At 47.4% G+C, this 23,065-nt stretch overlaps 1 protein-coding gene and 2 non-coding genes across 3 annotated transcripts; 2 read left to right on the top strand and 1 right to left on the bottom strand.

The window, feature by feature from the left end:
• Nucleotides 1–667: 667 nt before the first annotated feature.
• On the top strand, nucleotides 668–22,432 carry LOC119440621 (alkaline phosphatase). Its single transcript, XM_049662988.1, has 10 exons — nucleotides 668–782; nucleotides 2,070–2,371; nucleotides 8,463–8,643; nucleotides 9,224–9,396; nucleotides 12,215–12,416; nucleotides 12,687–12,824; nucleotides 14,106–14,297; nucleotides 16,064–16,159; nucleotides 18,270–18,414; nucleotides 22,072–22,432. Exons 1-10 carry the CDS (start codon nucleotides 668–670, stop codon nucleotides 22,220–22,222), a joined length of 1,695 nt encoding a protein of 564 aa, XP_049518945.1. The 3' UTR covers nucleotides 22,223–22,432.
• On the top strand, nucleotides 3,814–3,885 carry Trnap-agg (transfer RNA proline (anticodon AGG)). The gene has a single exon. It is a non-coding gene; the product is annotated as a tRNA-Pro (tRNA).
• Trnap-agg (transfer RNA proline (anticodon AGG)) lies at nucleotides 4,791–4,862 on the bottom strand. The gene has a single exon. It is a non-coding gene; the product is annotated as a tRNA-Pro (tRNA).
• Nucleotides 22,433–23,065: the final 633 nt, after the last annotated feature.

Raw genomic sequence — 23,065 nt, 5'->3', positions numbered from 1 at the left:
TTTGTTGTCTATGACTTTCGTGCTCTGCTTTTCGTCTGGATTTTGGTAGGGGACTGACACCTTTTTTTTTTTTCTGAAAAAGTAGCTCTCATGGAAGTATTAATTGCGTTGACAGAAATAATTTTAGACCACGCGAAATTTTTGTAAACCTCTGACTGCGGTCGTTGCTGCTCATGCGCTTGGTAATATAAACGTATGCTGATTACCTCGCGCTCACAATAACTTGGAAACTGGTACGTGAAGTCCCTCGCTGAGAATGTCCATCAGGTTTCAAAACAAAAATGTGCATTGAGGATTGACATCTGTTTCGAGCAGTTCTCATAGTTTTGCAGCGCTTTCGCCAATACAGAAGCGATGCGAAGTAGAAGGAAGCACATGCTTTCAACCTCTCCACCTGATCCCCTATATCTATCTATCTATCTATCTATCTATCTATCTATCTATCTATCTATCTATCTATCTATCTATCTATCTATCTATCTATCTATCTATCTATCTATCTATCTATCTATCTATCTATCTATCTATCTATCTAAATAACTAACACCGGCAAGTTCACGCCTATGCTTTGACTGACCGCCGCGGCGAATACGAAGTCCAATCAAATGAAGAGGAAGAGGAAGAACACTGCGTGATTTGTGGGCCCCGCCAAAGTGAAGGAGCGGCCATGGCGTCCGCCGCACGCCTGGCGGCCGTTGCCGTTGTGCTAGCGGGCTCTGCGTTCACCGCTGTCGCAGCAGCCGCCACTCCCTACTTTCCCAACCCGTCGGCCAAGCAGGAGAGTGAGTGTTCTGTTAAGACGTGCGTGTTTCCGAAAGGCAGGGCTGCCATCGCGACCTTGTGCTAAGCGTACACGAGACCGGCAGTCTCAAACTGCTGGTTCAGCTCCTCCTAGACAACAGGAAACCTGCGCGCTCTGAGCCGTGACTTCATTCCGGAAGACGAAGAGCGCATGATTTCCAGTGAGGATGCAGAAGACTAGCGCAATCATCCCTTTGCCAAAGCATGTTCATCAATGGGCTTCGCATGTGACGTCACTGCTCAATGCACACAGACATCCTGTTATGCTGGCCGTATCAGGCGCAGGCTTATACATAATGTGATAAGCCACACCAGACTGGAAGAACTTGAACGGAACCGGAGTCCAATGGTGAAGAAAGACTTATTAGAGGGTGCTGCTCTAATGTGCACTAGCTCCTGCAACACACTTTATTATTGCGATAGCAATTATATGGACACTCAAAAGCAGATTTCTGCCGTCGGCGTCGCCGTCGCCGGCCGTCGCCGTCGCCGTGAGGTTCCGTATGACGTCATTTGGAGAAGAAATCGTCGCCGCGCGCCGAACGCTGTATGTGCGAGTGAAAGGGCGCGAGGGGCGCGTCTTTCACGGGGAGTGAACGCACGGCGGAGAACAAACGCGCGTTCCGCGCCGTGCTCGCTTAAGGGCTGCAGAAGTAGGCGTCTCTTTTCTCCTTTACAATCACCATATATGTAGAGCAAACGCACCTTCTTCCGACGCGCGAGAAGCCGTGGGGGAGGGGGAGGGAAGGGAGGCGACGTTTAGCTGCGGCACCAAGTGCCTATTTATATCACAGGCTCCGGCAACAGTCACCAACGCCGCACGCATTTTGAGCGAACGCGGGCAAAACGCCGATGGCGTCGACAACAGTTCTGCGTGTTGCCGATGCTGCTGCATGTCCAAGTTTATACAGCTGATAAAGCTAATATCATTACTCCGTATAGCTCTCTACAAGTTTGCTATCGCAATTGATGCTTCGCCTTTCAGGTGAAACTGCGACCACTTTCTGAGTTCGTGACTGCAGTTTTTGTCACCCAGACCGCTTGGCAATGGTCAGGGCTGCTAGGATCTCAGGGCTGCCAATGGTCAGGGTTGCCAAGGATCTGTGTAACAAACCTTGCACGAACTTAAGGCATGCCCTTACATGTCTCGCTTTCTGGCCCACTTATGATCATCTGATTATTACGACATAGATAATGCGCAGAGCGTTCCAGCTTACCGTATAGCCGTGTATAATCAGTTATCAAATGACTTGTATAACTGGCACCAGCTGACACTGCGAAGAAACCGCACTGTGCGCATAGACGTGCAGTAGAACATGCGGTCTCATGCTCGCTCTTGCTTACAGAGGAGCCCGCATACTGGTACCGCTTGAACCGCGAGGCGCTCGAACGGCGCCTGAATGCCGAGAAACGCGAGGGCCGCGCCCACAACGTGATCCTGTTCATTGGCGACGGCATGGGCTTGTCCACCATCACGGCGGCGCGCGTGTTCAAGGGGCAGCTGAGCGGAAAGGCTGGCGAGAACACCGCGCTGTCCTTCGAGAAATTCCCGCACACCTCGCTCTCCAAGGTGAGCGACGCTCGCTCTCGACTACATTCATTGCAATTGCCTCAAATTCTTGTGACTCTCGTTTTAACACGGGAAAATAAGAACAAAGAAGCCGCAGAAAGCAAACAAGAAAAGAAAAATGTGTGAAAGTGTCTGTCTGCATTAATTGGTGCAGTGTCACAACCCAGACTGCGTGTGATACCATTCCGGGGTCAAAACACCGGGGAAATCGGAGGTATTTTCTGTTCCGGGATCCAAAATTACTCAAAGTGCATGACATTTGAAACCAGCACAAGCACTGCTTAAAGTCAGGGGGGGGGGGGGGGGGTTCTTTTTTTTAAGGATGGGCTCGGCAAGTCAAGTGTAGCACTGCGGCACCGATTAGACAAGCGCTGGATATGATTTTATTACTTTATTACGAGTAGTGTGGGGCAATTATCCCCAATTTCCGATTAATTATTGAATCGCTATTAATCGGTTGATGTGGCATGAGCAAAAACAGGAAAGTAGGTATTGTCGTACTGTTGCATGCACTAAGATTCTTGGCACAGCACACTGTTTCAAGAGCCACCTGAACGTGAAGCTACATGCTCATGAATTAGCGAAGGTTCACCTTTGGTTTATTCAGATTACCCGTTAATTTTCAGTTCGCTTACCAGTGTATTATGAGTGCTGCGTTATACCAAAGACGCATGCATTTTGTCCACTTTTGCAGGTAAGTAGGTGTCAAACCATAAAATATATTCTTGTAGTGCCTGAGGTTGTCAATGAAGCAAGGCAACTAATGTTCTGTGTTACAGCTAGACTTATTTGCTTTGAGTTTATATAGCTTTAACCCCTTATCTCCCGAGTTATTTTTGAAGAAAATGTTTCCAAAATGGTATGTTTTTTCATGTGCTTGATTAAATCGGCACAATAAATGCCCGAAATACACTCAGAATAATCTTTTTATTTGCAGCACACCCATTTAAATTTATTTATAGAGAAAGTTGGTTTCACTACACTGCTTGACGTCGGCTTTTGCAGCCCCCCCCCCCCCCCCCCCCCTTCAACTGAAGGGAGTCTTTGAGCACTGAGCACAGCTAGGCCTACGTGTTTCTTTAGAACCGAATATAAAGCCTCGTTGGCCGCAGCTGGTGTGACAGCGCAGAGTCGGCAACAAACTGCAAGCTACGTAGGTCCACCGAACTATTTGCTAGTCAGAAGACAGGGGCGGTGAGGGATGATGCCCACTTTCTCTTCTCTAGTATCGTCAATTGTTCATAAGGCACAAAATGAAAGGTCCAGCTTTCCTTCCTCCAAGAGCAAGATACGTCTGAGCTGCCCTTTGCTTCCTCCACCCCGCCCCCCGCCCTCTTTTTTTTTTTTTTTTTCGTCTTCTTCTTTTCGTCGTCCATTCTGGCCACGTGCCTGACTGAGGACAGGCTAGCATGGATGCTCCGTTCGCATGGGTCGTCATCGTCGGCTCGTTGGTCTAGGGGTATGATTCTCGCTTAGGGTGCGAGAGGTCCCGGGTTCAAATCCCGGACGAGCCCTGCTTTTTTATTCTAATATTCTTTTTTTTTAGTTTGCTTTAGGCGAGCTGCATATCGACTTCATTAAGGCACTGGTTAGCGTGGGCGGAAATCTGTAGTGTTGGAAGAATCACGGTCTACATTTGGCCGCGCATTGTTGTAGTAAAAAAAAAGCACAAATAGCCACTTTAGTGATGAATTCGTCCTGATTGATAATTTAATGGCATCCCTTTTGAAACGGGGCGGAGACAAATGTCACCTAGCTTGCTTGATTTAATCAGATTAAGGTACACATGTTTTTTTTTGTTCCATCTAGCATTTTTGTATACATCTCATAAAATGTCCCCCTCAATATCTATCTTGTACCGCTACCTATGACTATAACTACCTATGTACCGCTACCTGTACGGATATAATGCGCCCTCAAATGCTCAAAAAGAAAAAGAATATAGTTAGGATTTCTCAGAACTGACCTGGACAAACTTTGTAGGCAGAGTACTGTATGTCTTTTGTTTGCACTGTTTCAAGCATTTCCAAAGCTTTCTTGAACGCGCGCCGATAGTTGACATATAATCACAAGCCAGTAGCGGCTGCATGTTATAGTTGCAATGTGTCTTCTTGTGTTTCTTTCATTCTTCTTTTTTCTTGTGGAAGGACAGGGGAGGGGAAAAGGGTCGTTTAATTGTTTGATTGAGTTTAACGTCCCAAAGCAGCACTGGGGCTATGAGAGAGGCCGTAGTGGAGGGCTACTGATGAATTTTGACCAGCTGGGCTCTTTAATGTGCACCTAAATCTAAGCTCGCAAGCATTTTTACATCATATTGTTGCCGTCGCAGTAGCGCGAAATATTTTGCTGCGGTAATTTCACCTACACCCAAACGACAACTTAGGATACATCTGGAGAAAAAAGAAGACAAATAAAAAGAGGGCTCGTCCGGGATTTGAACCCGGGACCTCTCGCACCCTAAGCGAGAATCATACCCCTAGACCAACGAGCCGCTGTGGTCAAGCGCCATCGAGCCAGCGGGGTTGCTCGGGCGACACGTGGCGAAGCGAGTTGTAAATTGGGCCGACGACCTCCACTGCGGAGGAAGGAGAAAGCGCCTGCCGAGCGGGACCGCGCTTGGGAGCTGGCCGCATAGAAGAGATAGCGCAGGACGGTGTCGGTGTATCTCCAAGTGGTCGCCGCGCGTCGTCACAATGCACGGCGGGCTATTGTGTGCGCGCCTGAGCACCTGCGCTCGTAAGCGGGGCGGGGATTCCATATATTGCGTCAGCCAGTACAGGAGAGGAAACGCACGGACGCTTGCCCAAATCACTTGCTCGTTCGCCATATTGGTTTCCGCGATGAAGAACCATTCCCGCAAAAAAAAGAAGAAAGAAAGAAAGAAAAAAAAAACAATTGACAGTCATGATCACTTAAGCATACACCAAAGAGGATGAAGGCGAAATCCTGCGCGCTCACGAGATATTCATTAAATTACCCGATATTCTCTTTCGAATGCATTGTTACTTATTACTCGTTTTATTATTTTTTACTTGGTTTTATTATTTTTTTTTACTTATTCGACTCCCAACAAATATCATGGGTTCGAGTGCCATAATTAGCTCTTTATAATTAACTGTGACTTAATTAACTTCACCTTAACACCAAAGGTCATGGGTTCGTCTCCCAGCGAAGGTCGTGGGGTCGAGTACTTGGATTAATGGTATCTTAATTAACTTGTCTTCTTTTTTTTTTCTTTTTTTTTCTTTTCTTTTTTTTTTGGCATGATGAGTGGCATCGGAGCCAGCTGTGGAAGGAGACGACGAACGCGCGAGCGCGTCTCTGTGACCACGTGACTTTCTGTACCTTTCGTGTAACTGACGCGTTTTCCGCTCAAGGACTTTGAAGGTAGGCTGCACGAAGAGACATATAAGGCTTTCGCCTGAATATAAAACCATATCTTTAAAAATATTTAGGCAATGGTTCTCAACTGAGATATTTTTCCCCGGAATACAGCGTTGACAACACGGAAGTTTGTCTGCAGCCCGCGGAACAATGGACACATATGTCATCTATGAGAAAGACAAAACGGAACGATCCCTATCCTGGGGAAAAAAAAAAAAGTACTGTGAAAAATGTCTCAGTGCCATGTCCATGTCCACTGAAATCGGGAAAATATATTTAGACATTTTGAAGAGGTTCAGGTTATATATATGATTTAAGTTTTCACGATTGATCGATGTGTCACCAATATTCCAGAACTTCATATCAAAACTTCATACACCACATTCTGCTGGCCGATCGATGAAAGGCGGGGAAACGTGTCCGTGTAAGAGGACGGGTTGGAAGTATGGGCTGTAAAGTCACATCATTCGACTGATATCACTTTTGAGACGCGCTTCAGGGAGATTGTGCTCTTTATGTAGGATTATTTGTTTAATTTCTGTACACGTTTCTTTGTTACATTTGAAGTTGACGCTACTGTTACTGTTCGTTACTGTTACTGTTACGTTACGTTACTGTTCGGCGTTACTTCTAGCAAGAGAAAGGCTATTGTTATTTTTTTTTCTGTTATAATTGTAAGTAAATGTGTTACTTTGTTTCTCAAGTATTCTTGCTGCTGATTACGTTCCAGTGTTGTTACGCGGCATGGTGCTTTTCATTTAGTACTTTTTTTATTTTTTGTGCTGCTAATATATAGTAGATTTCACTGACCGACGGGCTTCCTTCAAGAACCGCAAGCAGGCGACGATGCAGAACGGATGACAAGCACCAATCTGCTCGCGTTTCGCCTGATGAACGAGCAATTTTGGGCAGCCGCAAACACTGCATCGACGGTGCTGCAAGTAGGAACTCATCAGTGGTGCCACTGATGGCCGCGCCTTAATTAGCTCGCGTCGCAGGTTACACTAAGCTTTACGCGTCGCCGAAGAAGTGCGGCAGCACCTGTTTCCAGCTCTGACTGTGTACAATGTAATATAGACAGCTGGATGATGGTGCATGAGCATATAAGGACAACGCACGTGTAAAAAATACCGCAAGTTCTGGAAGTGGAAAGGTGCACGCGTGAAAAGCACCCGGACTGAGACATACGTATACATATAGGTCAGCCGTGTGTCTTTCTATACACAGGAGCTATATGTCAGGTTTCCTCGTTGTCTGGTTTCACAGCCTGCAGCCGTGACGGCGGGTTGTATTATAGAGTTACTGTATATGAGGCAGGCCGCAGTAGGAGACCTGGGGATCTTTAATGCGCACCCAGTGCACGGTACACGGGCGTTCTTGCATTAACGTTAAGTGAACAAAAGGTGCCCAGAGTGTGCATTGAGCGAGGAGCGTTGAGCTACATATACATGTATATATAGAGGTGAAGAAGAAGTGCACTTCTTCTTCACCTCTATATTTATTTCTTCCCTCATGAAGTGAAGAAATTTCAGTAGACATGAATTAAAGAAAGCTTCGCTTATTACCGATTCCCACACATATGCGTGGTATATCCTCTGACTTTTCCTTTGTATAAAACCATCTCATGTGCTCGGGCTCTACCTTATAGCCTCAATTAATTCGGTCGGTCGGTCTGACTGCACCAAACAGTCAATGAGGGAGGGCGCCCCTGTCTATTCAATATAACGGCATGTAACAGTTGTCCAACATGAACGAGAAGAAAGGGAACCGAGGGGCCCGATTTTTAATTATCATATCATAAGAAGCCAACAAACAATGACAGCAAGGACAACATAGGGGAAATTACTTGTACTTACTAATTGAATTAAAGAAATGATAAATTAATGGAAATGAAAACGGATGAAAAAATAACTGTCCGCAGGTGGGAAACGAACCCACGTCTTCGCATTACGCGTGCGATGCATATTAGGGCCGCTGTATGCGCCATCGCCACCGCTGTATGCGCCAGCGTATTCCAACTTGCAGGCGCAAGTTGGAATACGCTAGCGCAAGACAGGGGTAATTGGAGATCGCAGGGAGAGGCCTTCGTCCTGCAGTGGACATAAAATATATGATGATGATGATGATGATGATGATGATGATGATGATATGATGATGATGATGCGCCATCAACTTCTTTCTGCACATTGCTACCGCATTCCATGCTCGGGGCATAACTTGGTCTGTGCGGCTCAGGGACCGTACGTGGAAAGGTTGGCAGTTTGTGGTATTTTAATGTTGGCCGCCGCTTTCGCTATAGCATTTTGTACAACCCTTGACAACCCGCCGCGGTTGCTTAGTGGTTATGTTGGACTGCTATATAAGCACGAGGTCGCGGGATTAAATCCCGGCCCCGGCGGTCGCATTTCGATGGGGGCAAAATGCACAAAACATCCGTGTACTTCGATTTAGGTGCGCGTTAAAGAACCCCAGGTGGTCCAAGTTATTCCGGAGTGCCTACGCGGCGTGCCTCACAATCGGATCGTGGTTTTGGCACATAAAACTCCGCAATTTTTAACCCTTGACAGACGTCACAGACACCACTGTGACGTCACAGCCACAAAGAAAGCAACAGACAGACGTCGCAGCGCCTGTGACGTCTGTTCTTTCGCGTGTGAGTGCACGCGCCGGGTGAAAAGTCGGGTGTGCGGCGGCCCGTGTAGCGCAGGTGTACTGCGTGGACCGCCTGGTGCCCGACTCCGCGTGCTCGGGCACGGCCATCCAGTGCGGCGTCAAGAACAACTACTACACGCTGGGCGTCTCGGCGCACGTCAGGCTGAGCAACTGCAGCGAGTCCTCGAACCCGCGCCATCACCTCAAGTGTCTCTACGAGCTCGCCCAGGAGGCTGGTGCGTATATATACACCACGCTCGACGATGACTGAGCACGCATGTGTGACTTGTTCTCCTTGCAATGAACGAAGCTAAAGCTTGGCGTCTCCGCCACCACAGTTATAGCTTCAACTCCATTTTAGCGTCGACACACCGCTTTTCAGAGCCAGCATCATTCAAGTCATTTAGCGCAAGTGTGTGTCTACCTTTGCCTCTGTCCGGGGGTGGCTGGAAAGCGCCTACAAGCGCTTTCGTCATCCCGATGTCACTAGGGCAATTTGTTGCACAGGTTCGGTTTTATTGAACTGTTCGATCTAGTCGATGGAAAACGTGCACATCATACACGGGAATAGCACAGAAATCTGACGAAGACGACAGCGCTGTACGTGTGTCTTTCTTGTGCCTCACTTCGTCTTTGTCAGATTTCCGCGCTGTCCCCTTGTACAATGAACAACCAACAGACCCAACCGGGAACGTGCGCATCAGTGTTTTGCGATGCCATTGGAACGAAATAGAAAACTGAAACTGCGACGATTTCTTGGAATGCGTTTCCGCGCGTGTCGCGCTGATCTGCACGTGCACTGCCACACGCGTGCAGACAAGAGCACGGGCTTCGTGACCACGGCCGGCGTGACGGACGCCACGGTGGCCGCGGGCTACGCGCACGCCGCGCACCGGGAGTGGGAGAGCAGCGTGGGCGACAAAAGCGGCGACAACTGCCTCGACATCGCGCACCAGTTGGTGCACCGGCCGCCAGGGTTGCACTTGCGGGTGAGCCCCTCCCTCCCACGCTCTAGAAATTACAGGTTCTCTATAAAGAGAAACACTAAATCAGTTTAAACTAATAGAGTATTCTTTCGATACTACATGTTCGTTAGTTTCGCGGTAATAGGTTGATTACCTAAGAAGAAAAACTCCGGTTCTTAAATTTCGCGCCAAAATCCAAGTGCCAGCACGTCGGTTGTGACGTGTTGCGAAAGCATTTTCTCGTAAATTTGCGCCGTTGCTTTTAAGTAAGCGTTCTCGAAACTTCCTGTGTGGAGTCTTTGGTTCTTTTAGAGTACAGTGTAGGCAATCCTTACTGATCAAAAATGATCTAGAGCAGACAAACTCCTTCGAAATTCATGACGTCACAGCGAGATGGTGCAACAACTTCAAGGCGGCTGCGGCACATGCCTTTCATTGTTGCTTATTTTTAGGTTTATCAAGCTTCCTGTCACTATATATATGAGTGGCTTTTCTTGTACATTGTAGAAGCTTAATTTACTAATAGAGTTCAACTTAGATTTCGCTTTAGCGTCCCTTTAATGTCTTCCGGCGGCGACAGGACTGGGAGTTTCTAACCAGAGGTGGTATTCTCGATCGTTAATTTTCGGCTATTCAATCACTTTCGCGAGATTTCGCGAACGTTCCTGTAGTTCGAATCGAACTTGCGTTGCGCGCTAACGGGAGCATTTTACGCTATACTAAGCCTCTCCGTTTTATGCAATTCTCTGCAGTTAACTCAAGCGCGCTACGCAGGTTTAATGTAATAATTATAGTGTTGCAGTCCCACGTGGAACGGCTAGTCCGCGTCATGCAATGTCTTTATTGGACCAGTCACGTGATTCTTGTGGAATTGCAGCGTACCCGATGCGCATTTTCCAGGCCGTGTCCATAGCAGAGAGTGCATTGAACTGTTATCGGATTTTAATCGTCTGTGTATAGTAATAATATTTTTCCCCTATACGTACACAGAACCACGCTGCATAAGCTTGCTGATAACGAGATCAAAAAAACTTCGTTCTAAGCTACTCGTACGATTTATAAGTTACATAAGCATGAGTAAGTAATTTACATATAGGAGCAACATTAGGAGACAGGAAGACGACAGTAGTGATCGGAGAGCAAGCGCGGATTGCGTGTAGAGCAGATAAACGGTGATCTATTAGAGTAGCCGGAATGAGTGCCAATAGACGGAACTCAATCGAGGACGGCGGACGACAAGGATGGAGCGCGGAGAGTAGTAAATTTACAGGCGTAGGATGGAGTCGACTGGAGCAAGACTGCAAGAGTATAATTGGAGATCGCTTCGTCCTGGCAGTGGACATATAAAAATAAATATTCAGAGCCCTAATTCCACTACTGCGAAGATGGAAGCCAGCGAAGCTGTGACTATGGTGGGTCTGCTATAGTGAATATTACTATAGAGGATTTATATACTATCATTATTGACTATATTGAGCGTCTTCGGTATGTTCGTCAAAGAGCAAGGACACCGGCGTCTTGTTCTCGTCCGGCGTGATGGCCAAGTAGTGCGCTTGCTGCGCCAAGTCCGCCACATCGTCATAGACTAGCGTATGAGCCACAGCGTTCATAGCCGCGGCACACTGCACGGCATCCTCAGGATCCTGACGTCAGCATTCTAGAAGATGTGGTTAAACGAGCGTCCGTCCCACAGCGAGTCCAAAGGGCAACTGCTGATAACAGCGCTAGCGCGATCTCTACGTCACGAAACAAAGGGGCACAAAGATTGGTGGGACGTGCCGCCACCGAGTATCGCGACACTTGTGAAAGAGGCATCAGCGGTGGCGAGGGCCATAACATAGGGCCATCCATCGTCCGTTTTGACACCTGTGGTAAAGCACAACTGGCGGGAAACCGCCACGCACATGGAGCCAAACAACCACGCGCTTGGAGCTAACGCTTATGCTAATGATGATAGTTTTTTTTTCTACACGCGGACACGATCCTGGGGAACCTAGCCCTTTACAGCTTCGCTGTAAAAAAACGAAACTGCAGCTACTGGCTGCCGCCGCTGCTGCTGATCCTTGATCGCCTCGTTCGTCATATATAGGGTTCTGCGTTTTCGGAGTTAATATTGAGGCACAATCGGGAGGTTTCACTTTTCGTAGTTCATTTTTTCCCCCGCTGAAATCATTTTGTATCGAAGCTTTACTCTTTTGCGGCGCAATGCATTTCGAAGTTATTCGGCCTTTTTAGCGTTATTTACCTTTTGGATCGTCTGATATTCCAAATAAATCATATGGACTGCAAAAAAGAAAAAAAAAACGGAAAAATCACAGAGGGCTGCGGAATCCGGTTCGCGGAGCGAAACATCGTGAAAACCCTTGCAGCGTTTACTCGTGGATAGCGAAAAAGCCAGTAAATCTAACGCAGTACGCGGAAGGACGGGTCAGCCTCGCGAATGCATCCTCCTGAAAACTAGAGGCAATCATACTGTCAACAGCCTTACTTCTGATATTCTCGGCGCTCTCTTTCAATCAAGGTAGTGTTATGTCCAGTGGCAAAACGGCTAAAAATAACTGCTCATACTCCCGAACGCTGCTGGCAGTTTCGCATTCATGAATTTGGTTCACGATCTGACCGTGGCGTTGCCGGAATGACTCTCTGCAGGGTGTAGCACAAGTCGCGAGAAATGTGCTCCTTCTTGAGGAGTGGGGGAGGTGGAGACAACACGCCTGTGACAACATGCCTACAAGCATGTTGTCACAACTATCGCATGCGCTTACACACGATGACCTCTCAGCCACGTCCGTCATCTGTTAAGATGACGACCACGTGACGGTCCACGTCACGTGACTTGCAGTTCATCGCTGGTGGCGGGCGCCAACACTTCCTCGTGCCCGAGGAAGTCGTGCAGACCGGCCAGCCGGGGAAGCGTCCGGACAGCCGGAACCTGATCGAGGAGTGGACCCACCTCAAGCAGGCAGACCGGATGAACGCACACGTGTGCATCACCAAGGAGGACGTCGAGAACATAGACACTGCTACAGCGGATACCGTGCTAGGTGCGTCTCTCTGACGTGACATTCGACGTTGCGTGGCAACAAGGAAAACGGGCTAACGTGGCTGCGGCGGTAGAACCGCAATGATATTTTTGAGTCTGCACGGCAACTGAAATCAGTAACATTGTGTGTGCGTGTGCGTGTGTGACGGTAGCCAAATAAAACTATTTGATTTTAAAAGGGGGGAGGATGGAATGAACAGACGACATGCGGGGTTATATAGATGCCTATACAGTGTAGCCAGACACTACGTGTGACATTCTTAATTCGCAGCATTGCTCGCCAGCGGTGACCTCCCGTACGAGAATCTGGACGACATTCGAAAAGGCACCAGCCTTTTGACCAAACTCACCGAGAAGGCCATCCGAATTCTGAGCAAAAACCCCGACGGCTTCCTGCTCCTCGTCGAAGGTATACACATGTGCACGTCAAGCTGGCTTCTGCAATGCATCGCGATCAAACAAACCCTACAAGTTAAGCAATAAACAAGTTGTAAGCGAGCTTTAGGGCATCCCGCATGTGAGAAAATTAATCTCTGCAGCCTAAGGTGAACGATAAAGATTATAAATGCGGTGCTTATAACTCAAATACCTGAAAATAACTTTGCAATGCCATAGAAGGCATTCGTCGCCAATGCTCTGAGGCAGTATTCTTGATTAATCACATTTTGAGTGGCGAAACTTCTAGTGCCATGACTTATTGGAGCGACGCACTGTACTCGATAACTATAATGCGACGTGAACATAAACGATCAGAACATATGTCATCAGAACGGATATGTTCAACTCGACATATATCGTTCATGAATGTGATTGAGGCGCGTGTCGCTGCTTTCGTCATGTCCGCTTCCGCTATAGCTGAGTAAATCAGCGCGCACTGAACCTGATATCACCCAAAAAGGCTTGACCGAAAATGCACCCCTTGCGGGAAGTTCCTCTCGTTGTCGCTTGTCTCTGTGGTGACTATAGTATATTGGCAGTAATTCTGCGCGTTGATCGAGAGTCCCATTTTGAGGCTTTGTTCGCATTTTTCGATTTATCGAATTCTTTGTGGCATTTGGCCTATAGTGGATCGAGCGTCTCTCTTCCCGCAGCCCATGTGTTAAACTCCCGCCAGGCTTTTCGCAGGGACACCACAAAGGCCTATAACCAACTGCACTTTACGGGCACACAGACCCGCATTACTGTTTACAACCATCGCTCAACATTCTTGGGCAGCCCATCTCCAGACATGTCTTCAATAATGGAAAGATAGTGGAGTGTACCAGCACTGGAAAAACACTTCTGCTTCTGCGTATGGCTTTTAAGCTAATATTTTCTTATTTCCAATTTAAGGCACCATACCGAATTTTTGCGGACACATTTGTGCAAACACACGCACACCGACCAGTAATTAAAGTAAAAAATATTCAATGTCGATTCAAGTGCGAGAGAAATGCGTTAGCATTATGTCGCAACACTTTGAGGTCCCGGATCCATGATTTAAACCGCGTCCACGACATCGCGAAGTGTTCTTCAGAAGCTCACTTGACACACGTCCTGCCTCTTAATTCGAGGAGCGAAGTGCAACTGACGGTGGTGCGGACCAGATCACCGTCAGTTATATATACATACATCACGTGACCGGCTTCCCACACTTCACACTTTTTTTCCACTTTGACACTTCTAATGCTAACGCATTCACTACTCCCAGCGGGCCAAATCGACAAGGGTCACCACGAGACTTTGGCGCACCGGTCGCTGGCCGAGGTGCTCTCACTGGACCTGGCCGTCGCCAAGGCGGTCAAGATGACCCGGCCCGATGAGACGCTCATCATCGTCACCGCCGACCACGGACACGCGTTCGTCATGGGCGGAAAGCCGCGACGAGGGGCAAACATCTTCGGTACGCACGAGCACACCATGCAGTAGGCTGCTGTGTCCGTCAGACCTTTCTGGGGCCCACAATTTCATTGCTCACCGACTTTATCGGAATGGCGCCAAGGCTGCCTTCGTCAGAAGGCTTTGTATGAAGGGGTGGATCGAGCATGCCTCTTGGAAGGGTAGCTGGCCCACGTTGTCGTCCTAGCTGTTCTTCACTCTGAGGAGAATATTGGAGGGAGGAGTAGATGTTTGATGGGAAATGAAGAACGACGGGTTTATTTTACACGTTTACAAGAGTTTAGGAGCACTTGAAGAACTCGGGGCTTTTTTTAAGGAAACTTTCCTTGCCTCTTTATCCCACTTGTCGGATGCTGTCTTGCCGAATATACGACTATATACTCAGGCCACTAGGTAAGTGTGCGTGTGGTGTTGGTATGTGCAATTGATTATGCGTCCGAATAGACAACTTGGGCCACTGGATGCCTGCAACTGCGCATGCGTCGCTGGGTGAGAGCAGCTGAATGGGCAGGTGTCCATTCCTGGCCAGTCACCCAGAATGAAGTATCGTGGAGACCGTGAGAAACGCCTTGTCAAAACGGTCTCTGCAGTGTAATGGGTACTGAAGGTGCTTGGTCGAATGCGGCCTCCCGTAGTAGTTTCCAGTAAAAAGTCCCTCCATACATGTTTCCGTTGAAGCGGCGGCCTGGTGTGGAGAAGGGAGTTTCTAGAAGATGAGGCATATGACGATGACGCCGTCACGCCGGCGCAGGCCCTTGAGTGAAACGCCGTGCTTGATAGTTTGCAGCTGTTTTCGAAACTTCTGCTCCCTGCTTCATTGCGAACAGACAGCGTCGATGATCCGACAGAAATGATCTCGTTTTATCATTGAAGTCGGATTGCCTCTTGTCATGGACGAACATTCTGATGGCGTAAGATGCCGTTGCGATGAGCGCGTCATAAGTTTGCTCTTGCATTCAATCGTTGTCGCGCGGCGTCAGGAAATAGGCTTTCGAGCCAACACCGAACAGCGTTTTCATTATCATCGTTGTCGATGTATGTAGAAGCAGTGTAGGTGGTGTCACCGACATGATAATTCTGTCCAGTGGTTTTCAGAGGGATACCGATTTACGGAGAACGTAATGTTGGGATGACACATTTTCGTACGACGGCCAAATATAACTCAAACGACTTTTCTTCTCGTGTACGCTTTCTCGCTTGCCTGTTCTTCGCTGTTTTACCAAAATGCTGTATTTATGGGGAAAAGAAGGCAGTTGATTGCGAAGGGGAGGTGGGGGTGAGTCTTCCAAAGAGATGAAACATCGTGCTTTCTCTTTTGTATTTTTTTTCTTAGCGGTTAATTGATTCGGTTCTCAGTCCGCGTTGGAATGAGAACTTTGTTACACGCGGTTTGAATCTGAAATGTTAACCTCTGGAAGCCAGTTGTGTATACTCAGAAACTGTTATGCGCTTCTTTTGACGTTCGATGTTCTCTCGCTTCTCCTGACATTATTAAAATAACGTATTGTCCATTGAGGTGAATGTGTAAACGCGCATCCATGGCAATTCGCTGGAATGCTTTCTTTCTTTATTCCACACATGCTTTTCATTGTACAAGACACGCACAATCAGTATGGTTCCATAGATAATGGCTAATACGGGGCCCATTTAGAAACATACATACAAGAAACTGTTATACAATTTGGTATGTCTAATTACAGTCTAATTAGTCTAAATAGCGCTATCTGTATGCGGATTGCAGCATCGATTCACCATGCGTTATGCTCCCAGGTCTTGACGACAAGCAGCATCCGAGGACCGTGCTGAACTACGCTGTCGGTCCGGGTTACCAGCGGGACTACTCAAACCTTACCTTGGAGGAGACATGTTTGTATACCATTTCCACTGTGCTCTTACGTTAATGCGCGCGGTCATTTGAGAAATTAGCCGAATAGATGCACTGCCGATTTACGGAGCCAAGTACTCACTGGCTGCCCAAGTCATGTTGCTTGCATGATGGTTGCGGCCGGTGCATATTTATTCACATGTTAAGTTGAAAATAACATTTCCGGAAGTGCAAATACGATTTTGCAAAAATTCAAGTGCATGTAGACTGGCATTGCAAAATTGAAAAAAGCATCCGCGAATATGCCAGAAAAGAAGTTAAAGAAAAAGAAAAGAAAGCAAAGGGATCGACTGGTAGTGCACACCATTATGGGATTTCCACAGCGGATCTCCGTTATGCCATATCGATTTTGGCGACTTCCGGCCCTGGCTATATTTAACTGCTGAATAATAATAATAATAATAATAATAATAATAATAATAATAATAATAATAATAATAATAATAATAATAATAATAATAATAATAATAATAATAATTCCTTTACACTCGAAAACAAACGAATACAAGCTGGCAAATTTTGTACAAACAGGATACGAACACGCGACGTTAGAATTGACAGTAAATTCTCAGCGGTTTAGGCGCTGGCGTGAAACATACAAATAGCTATTTAGTCTTGATTTTCTGCGTGTAAGACACGATACGTCCAATTTAAACAAATAATGTAACTCTCGATGAAAAATGTCCGTCCATCCTTACAAAAGTCGGTATAGGTAATCTGTTGTGTTACTGTCAACCTTCTGTTGCCCTCACCTCAATAGACATTCCGTAGCGATGCATGAATAAGCCGTGCGAACGATGCTTCGAGTCTGACTATATGACGTCTCCGTGAACGTCTTCTGTCATACACATGTCATAGATGATTACACGCTTCCAGGTTACGCTCCCCCCCCCCCCCCCCGGCCCTCGCTTCCTTTGCTCCCCTTAGCAGGAACCCTTCATGTCAGGCGTGGTGGGGAAGCATAGAAAAAAAAAAAGAACATGTAATGCAGAAGTTAAACGGGAAACATGTTATAAAAATGTGGCAATGTATAAAAAAGCAAAAAAAAAAAAAACTGTCCATCGTAAACTTGATTCGAATTGAGGATGCTGTAGTCATGAGCGCAATGCTATCGCGCGGCGCAAAGAAAGACGAATGGAGAACGAACAATTCCGGAGTACTTATCCGCTGCCGCCTACTGCAGATCGGCTGCTGGGGATCAAAACTGGGGGTTTTGAGCCACAGCGGCGATAGACGATGTGCAACACTCCGTAAGCAGGCTTTCCCACACATATAACTTGCCCTAACCAATATAGCCGCGCTCCCGCTAGTAGCACAGCTGAAACACGCGTTTTGAAAGCTTGCATGGTGCGGGGAGTGGAGGGCAGCAGGGATGATGTCACCCCTCCGCAACTGCGATTCTAGCCCGGAATCCGCCATCTTGACAAGGTCTGATGAGGTGTGTCAAGAAGGAAAGTTCTGCGCATATTCATTTAAAAAGAAAAGCATGGAAGAAATGTGTATGGGATCATCACGGGCATACAGCACTGGCGTAGACAAATTTTTTTCGGGGACAGGGGGGCACACATTTGACCGGGGACGGGTGGAAGCGGGCTAGGCAAGCGCCATCTTGGTACGCCGAAATTTGAGGGGTGGCACGGGCCCGGTGTCCCCTTTCCTGGCTTCGCCCCTGCAGGTAAAGGGACATTTATGGGATAAAGCAGATACAGGGGGATAAAGATAAAGAAATACAGGGAGGTTAACCAATGTCGCATCCGATTGGCTTAACTTACTCGTGGGGAAGGGGAAAAGAATGACAAGAAAGAAGACAGCGAATACACTTTTATGCGGCGTTGAAATATATGTATATATACTCTCTCTGTTGCAGAGATAGGCAGAATGCTAGATTACGATATGCCTCGCACGCACAGGATAAGTGACTGTTCGTAGCCGCTCCGGGAATGTCGTTATATATAGCGATCATCATCACTATATATGGTTAGTTCAGCGCGGCGATGCTCTTACCGTCCTTGTGGGCGAAGCGAAAACGCCACGGGACATCATCAGTTCTGACCAGAAGGGCTTTGCATCAAACCTCGTCCTTTCGAGCAGCGCGCAAGGACTTCGCCTTCCCGTCCGTGTACTCGGAGAAGACGGGCACTCACAGCGGGGAGGACGTGGCCGTGTTCGCCTACGGACCCTACGCGCACCTCTTCAGCGGGGTGCATGAGCAGACGTACATCTACGAGGTCATCAGGTGCAGTCTGCTTGGCTTCTTTAAAGACGAATTTAGGCGGGGCACCCTCGGTGTTATACGCGTTGGTCAAGCTTTTGTCTATAAATCAAAGAGCCCACAGCCTTTAAATACTTTACGTTTGGATTGAGTGAGGAAAGGACGGTATAAACGTCGTTATTCATAGTGGAGGCAATGAGACTCCTCCTTTTCGTGGTTCTAATGACGTCCTTCCTCGAGCGCGAATAAGTTTGGGCCGGGAATTCAAAACCATTAGGTTCGCCATGACCATTCATTCATTAAATAACAAAATGCGAAGCATTTTACCCCGGTGGGCGGGACCATATAAGAATCCCAAATTTCCTTAAGAAAAAAAAAGTTACATGCAGAATCTCCTGGAGGAGTTATCTAAATGACGCGTAAGCATTTCCTACGAATCAGCCGCTGTTTCGTCGTCGTATGCTGCTGTGTTTGGTATAATTGCGGGAAACAACGCGAAAGAATCCTGACACGGAGAAGCGCGGTTGCAACACCGAAATGTTGACACATGCATGAGACGACGAAGAAGGGGCGGGTAGTAGCAATGTTCACTCACGTTGTATGATGGTGCGTTTGTATGATACCGCTGCTTCGTGGAAGATGAGAACTGGCCGATGCGTGCTGTAGTACGTGACGTAATTGACCAATGTCACGTTTGGTAGACCTCGTACGTAGACGTGGTTGATGGCGCTACCTCCTCTCGATGCAAACCATTATCAACCGTATACGTGGGTCCTATCTTGAAAGCGATCTGCGATGGGAACATAGTGCGCCGAGTGCCGATAGCTTCGTGTGCGCCGTGTTCTCGCCGCGTAGTTCGCGTGGAAGCGAGAGGCAGCACGAAGGTCAATTCGCTCGCTGCTGTGGGCCCTATCTTGAAAGCGATCGTCTTACGTAACGGACGGACCGGTTTCCTCGTTGGGTAGGCATAGAAATGCTTATGCATTTAAGAAGATACAAAAAGAAACAAATACACGAAAAGAGTCGCAGTTTCGCCCGATAGGCGAAGCATCGATTGCGATAGCAAATTAGTAGACAGCTATACTCCAGTGTACTAGAATTCTAGTACACTGTAGCTATACGAAGTAAGGATAGCAGTTTTATCGGCCGTGTAAACTTGTAAACATTCGGTTAATAACTAAATTAACAAGCACGGTGTCACGCGCGCACAAGCAAACATGAATACATCTCACTCGACGACCGGGTAAACTAGCGATCAATACGCCGCAGTGAGGAAGCGCGGCGGCAGCACCGAGAGAATTGACATTCGTGCTCACCCTTTAAACACGAACAGCGCACGGCGGAGTCTGTCTCCGTCGCAGATCCCTTTCAAGATATGACCCTTTTCGCGGAGCAGTTTGTTTTAGAGAAACGAGATGGCGCTCACGGCGTCGCGCCATACCCCTCCTCAGCGACCCCGCACGAATACGAAACCATTACCGCTTCTACCTTGCTTCTGCGCGATCAGCTGTCGGAAATGCAACTGAGTTTTCGCTAACACACTGTGCTCAAATCATGCTAGATTGAATCATGTGGATTGAAGACGTGTGCAATAGTAGGTTGCAAAAATAGTGACTGGCATGTTAAGGAATAGAATGAATATGCGTGGCCAAGTTCGCGGACCGTTGCTGCAACCGTCCGAACGTGTTACCGGCACTTCGTGATGTACGGCTTTCCTCGAGGATACAGAAATTTGCTCATCCGCCAGCTTTGTATTGCTAACCTTCAAAGAAAAGGCTTCATCCCCAGAACGTCGGCAAGAGTGAGTACCACTCGTTAAACAATGACAAAGGGAGTAGCGCCGCTTCCTGTCATAGTATGTTTCGCGCACGTTATTTATATACACATCTGTCCCAAATGGCAGGAAAACTTACGCCCACTCTATCGCCGACGTATTTGCTACAAGGTATTACAATGCACAAAACAGCTACGTTTCAAGCCTTGTGCGCAGAAAGAACAAATCTATCGGAACTGCATGAGAACACCCGCGAGCCATTAATTTAGGCAGAAAATAATCAGATAGTGGCCGCACCGAGGAACTTCACAGAGTCAGAAACTGACAAGCTGCTGCTTCAAAATATTTGCCATATAATGTACACAGAGCAAAACGCACTAATCCTGATTCAATTAATGAGCTTTGGATAGCTTGGAATACATATTTAGCCCCGCTTTTAGAACAAGCACCATATATACGCTGCATGCGCCGTTTGGACATAGCTTAATCAGCTCCGAAAGCGCATTTGCATGTTCTCTGAAGCTGTGATCAAAGCTTCGTGTCGTCCGCCTAGTCACCGTCTACGACATCTCCGAAAACAGAGGTTTTCTAAGCCGCGCCGGCGTCATACACTTCCACTGTAAACAAGGAGGCAACGGAGGCAAGCAATGGACGCGTCACCACGTGATCAAACATGGCAGCGACCACGGGATCGCCGCGAAAAGGGTCAATACGCAGCAGCCACCGGTGTAGAACAACCCCCGCCTCCCGTGCTTGCCCGCGGCGGAAAATGGCGCGCATCCTTCCCGCTTTCGTCCCTTGCACGCGCGAGGTTAAGCCGCCATCGTCGGCTCACGCTCGCATGCTTTCACTCGCACATACAGATACGGCGCGCGGCGATGGCAAAAATGCGCCTGGAGTGTCCATATAATTGCTATCGCAATAAATGTTAATTTTGAAAGCAACGAGCTAGATAAATATACGCACACAAAAAAGAATACATTGTGGGAAAACGCCTCGGTCTCGCCGTCCACGGCTCCAGTCTCGGCCGGCCGCGCCCAAGGGCGCCCAGACGCAGCTCGCGCGTTCCTCGCACCACTGCTCACGCGTCCGTCCTCTTCTTTGTCCACAGTTGGCTCCTATCCACTATTCACGTCAGCGTTCCCGCAACATAAACCACAAATGCGTACGAAAAATAAGTCGTGCATATTTTCGATGCAGCGGAGTGCTGTGGTGACTGCAGAGGCTCTCGTCCTCATGTGCTCATCATTTGCGTCATTAAGCTGATTATATTGCACCACTTCTCCATGTTTGCGCCACTCTTCTCAATAGCATGTACAGGCTGCAAAAGAAGGGCGGAAGTCGTCCTACGACGGTAACTGAAAAGTGACGAATTATCACTAAGCCGATTACAGAATCTGTAATGCCTTGATGCTGATTAATCTTTTGTATCTTCTAACACTCTCTTTTGCGCCTTCTTGAGTTTTGCCCAGCTCTTACCTTACGGCTATCCTTTATTCTTCTCCCCCATTCCATTATTTAACTTAGTGTAGTAAGGTCTTGGTTTGTGTGCGCATGCGTGCTCCACCATGACTGACAGTATTGTGTTGTCAGCAGCATTCCATTAACTCCACATGGGGTTAACATGTCAGCAGCACATAACCACCTTAATCACTCGTACTACGATCCTTTCCTATTTAGGGGAGAGTGCTGTAGCAGAATATTTTAAGCGTGTTGTAGTTGGTAAAAGCATCACCATCAGCACTGCAGTTACTATGCTCCTATTTATATATGTTTTACCCAGGTAAAGCTTGTAAATTCTGTGTGCGCCTATGTCAGATGATGGACATGATAGACCACTATGACCACTTCCAAGCTTAGCCGCATTACATTACCAAGCTGCATGTTTTCCCTTTATGCTATTGCAGGTATGCTGCTGGTTTGGACGATTCGAGTTACCTTACGAGACGCCAGTCCTTATTGGCAGCTGTCACTGCGTGGCTCCCGGGTCCTGTCAAATATGCCCTGGCGCTCGCTGTGGTTTTTTACTTGCACATGTTCATCAAAACTTTTCTATAGACTTCAATAAATCAATAATGCAAAATCACAACTTAATTTCTTATTATGGGGAGCATATACCCCATGAGGGGAGAGAGATAATTTATTACAAAGACAGAGAGGTCGGCCTGAGCGAGCATGCTCTGACATACGCCAACATAATTGAAATGTGAGTTGTTTTTTTTAAAACCGAACACCCGTCAAATATCGCTTTCGTGTGGTCATCCAATCCCAAATGCACTGGATGCTGTTTTGAACATAAATTCCTCCTATTGTTGAAATTTATTCCAGCAAAATGGAGATTGTATAGCTGCCCGATGTGCTCAACAAGACCACCACAAGTTGGCGAATTCAACAGCGGCGTACACACTTTTCCGCCATCTCATACGGGTGTCACAGTGCGCACTTTCTATCGCGATCGAGCCTGATAGGGATCAAATTTCTCTGTCACGATTGGTGCCTTAGGACAAGCTGTGGGAGGGAGTCAATCGCGGTGGAGAATTTCGATCCGGATCGGGCTCGATCGTTATCGAGCGTGGCTTTCTGACACCGGTTATACATTAGTTGAGAAAGGAATGAATAGCAGCTTACATTAACAATGCAAAATACTTTACTTACTCATGTATAAGTAGAAAAAGAATCTCTGGCTATTTCTGGCATATCCCAGTTGTATATCTCGCACAGCTCTCCTGTGCACATTAGTGTGAGTGAGCCTACATCAGCTCTCCATTGTCTGATGCAGTAATCAAGTCCTGACGCTTAAACTTTTACTAGCCGGTCGTCATTTAAACGCAAGTAGCTGGGAAATGCTCTTTGTCACGATTCTAATTTCTGAACACCAAAATCTTGTAAAGATTTGCAAAT

Source organism: Dermacentor silvarum, chromosome 2 (genome assembly GCF_013339745.2).
Source record: "Dermacentor silvarum isolate Dsil-2018 chromosome 2, BIME_Dsil_1.4, whole genome shotgun sequence".
NCBI classification, from domain to species: domain Eukaryota; kingdom Metazoa; phylum Arthropoda; class Arachnida; order Ixodida; family Ixodidae; genus Dermacentor; species Dermacentor silvarum.
This window is presented reverse-complemented; position numbering and strand designations above follow the sequence as displayed.

Coding starts and splice junctions, on each gene's coding strand:
- LOC119440621 (XM_049662988.1), top strand. CDS start 668: ATGGCGTCCGCCGCACGCCTGGCGGCCGTTGCCGTTGTGCTAGCGGGC. Junction 2,372..8,462: donor CGCACACCTCGCTCTCCAAG/GTGAGCGACGCT, acceptor CGTGTAGCGCAG/GTGTACTGCGTGGACCGCCT. Junction 8,644..9,223: donor CGAGCTCGCCCAGGAGGCTG/GTGCGTATATAT, acceptor ACACGCGTGCAG/ACAAGAGCACGGGCTTCGTG.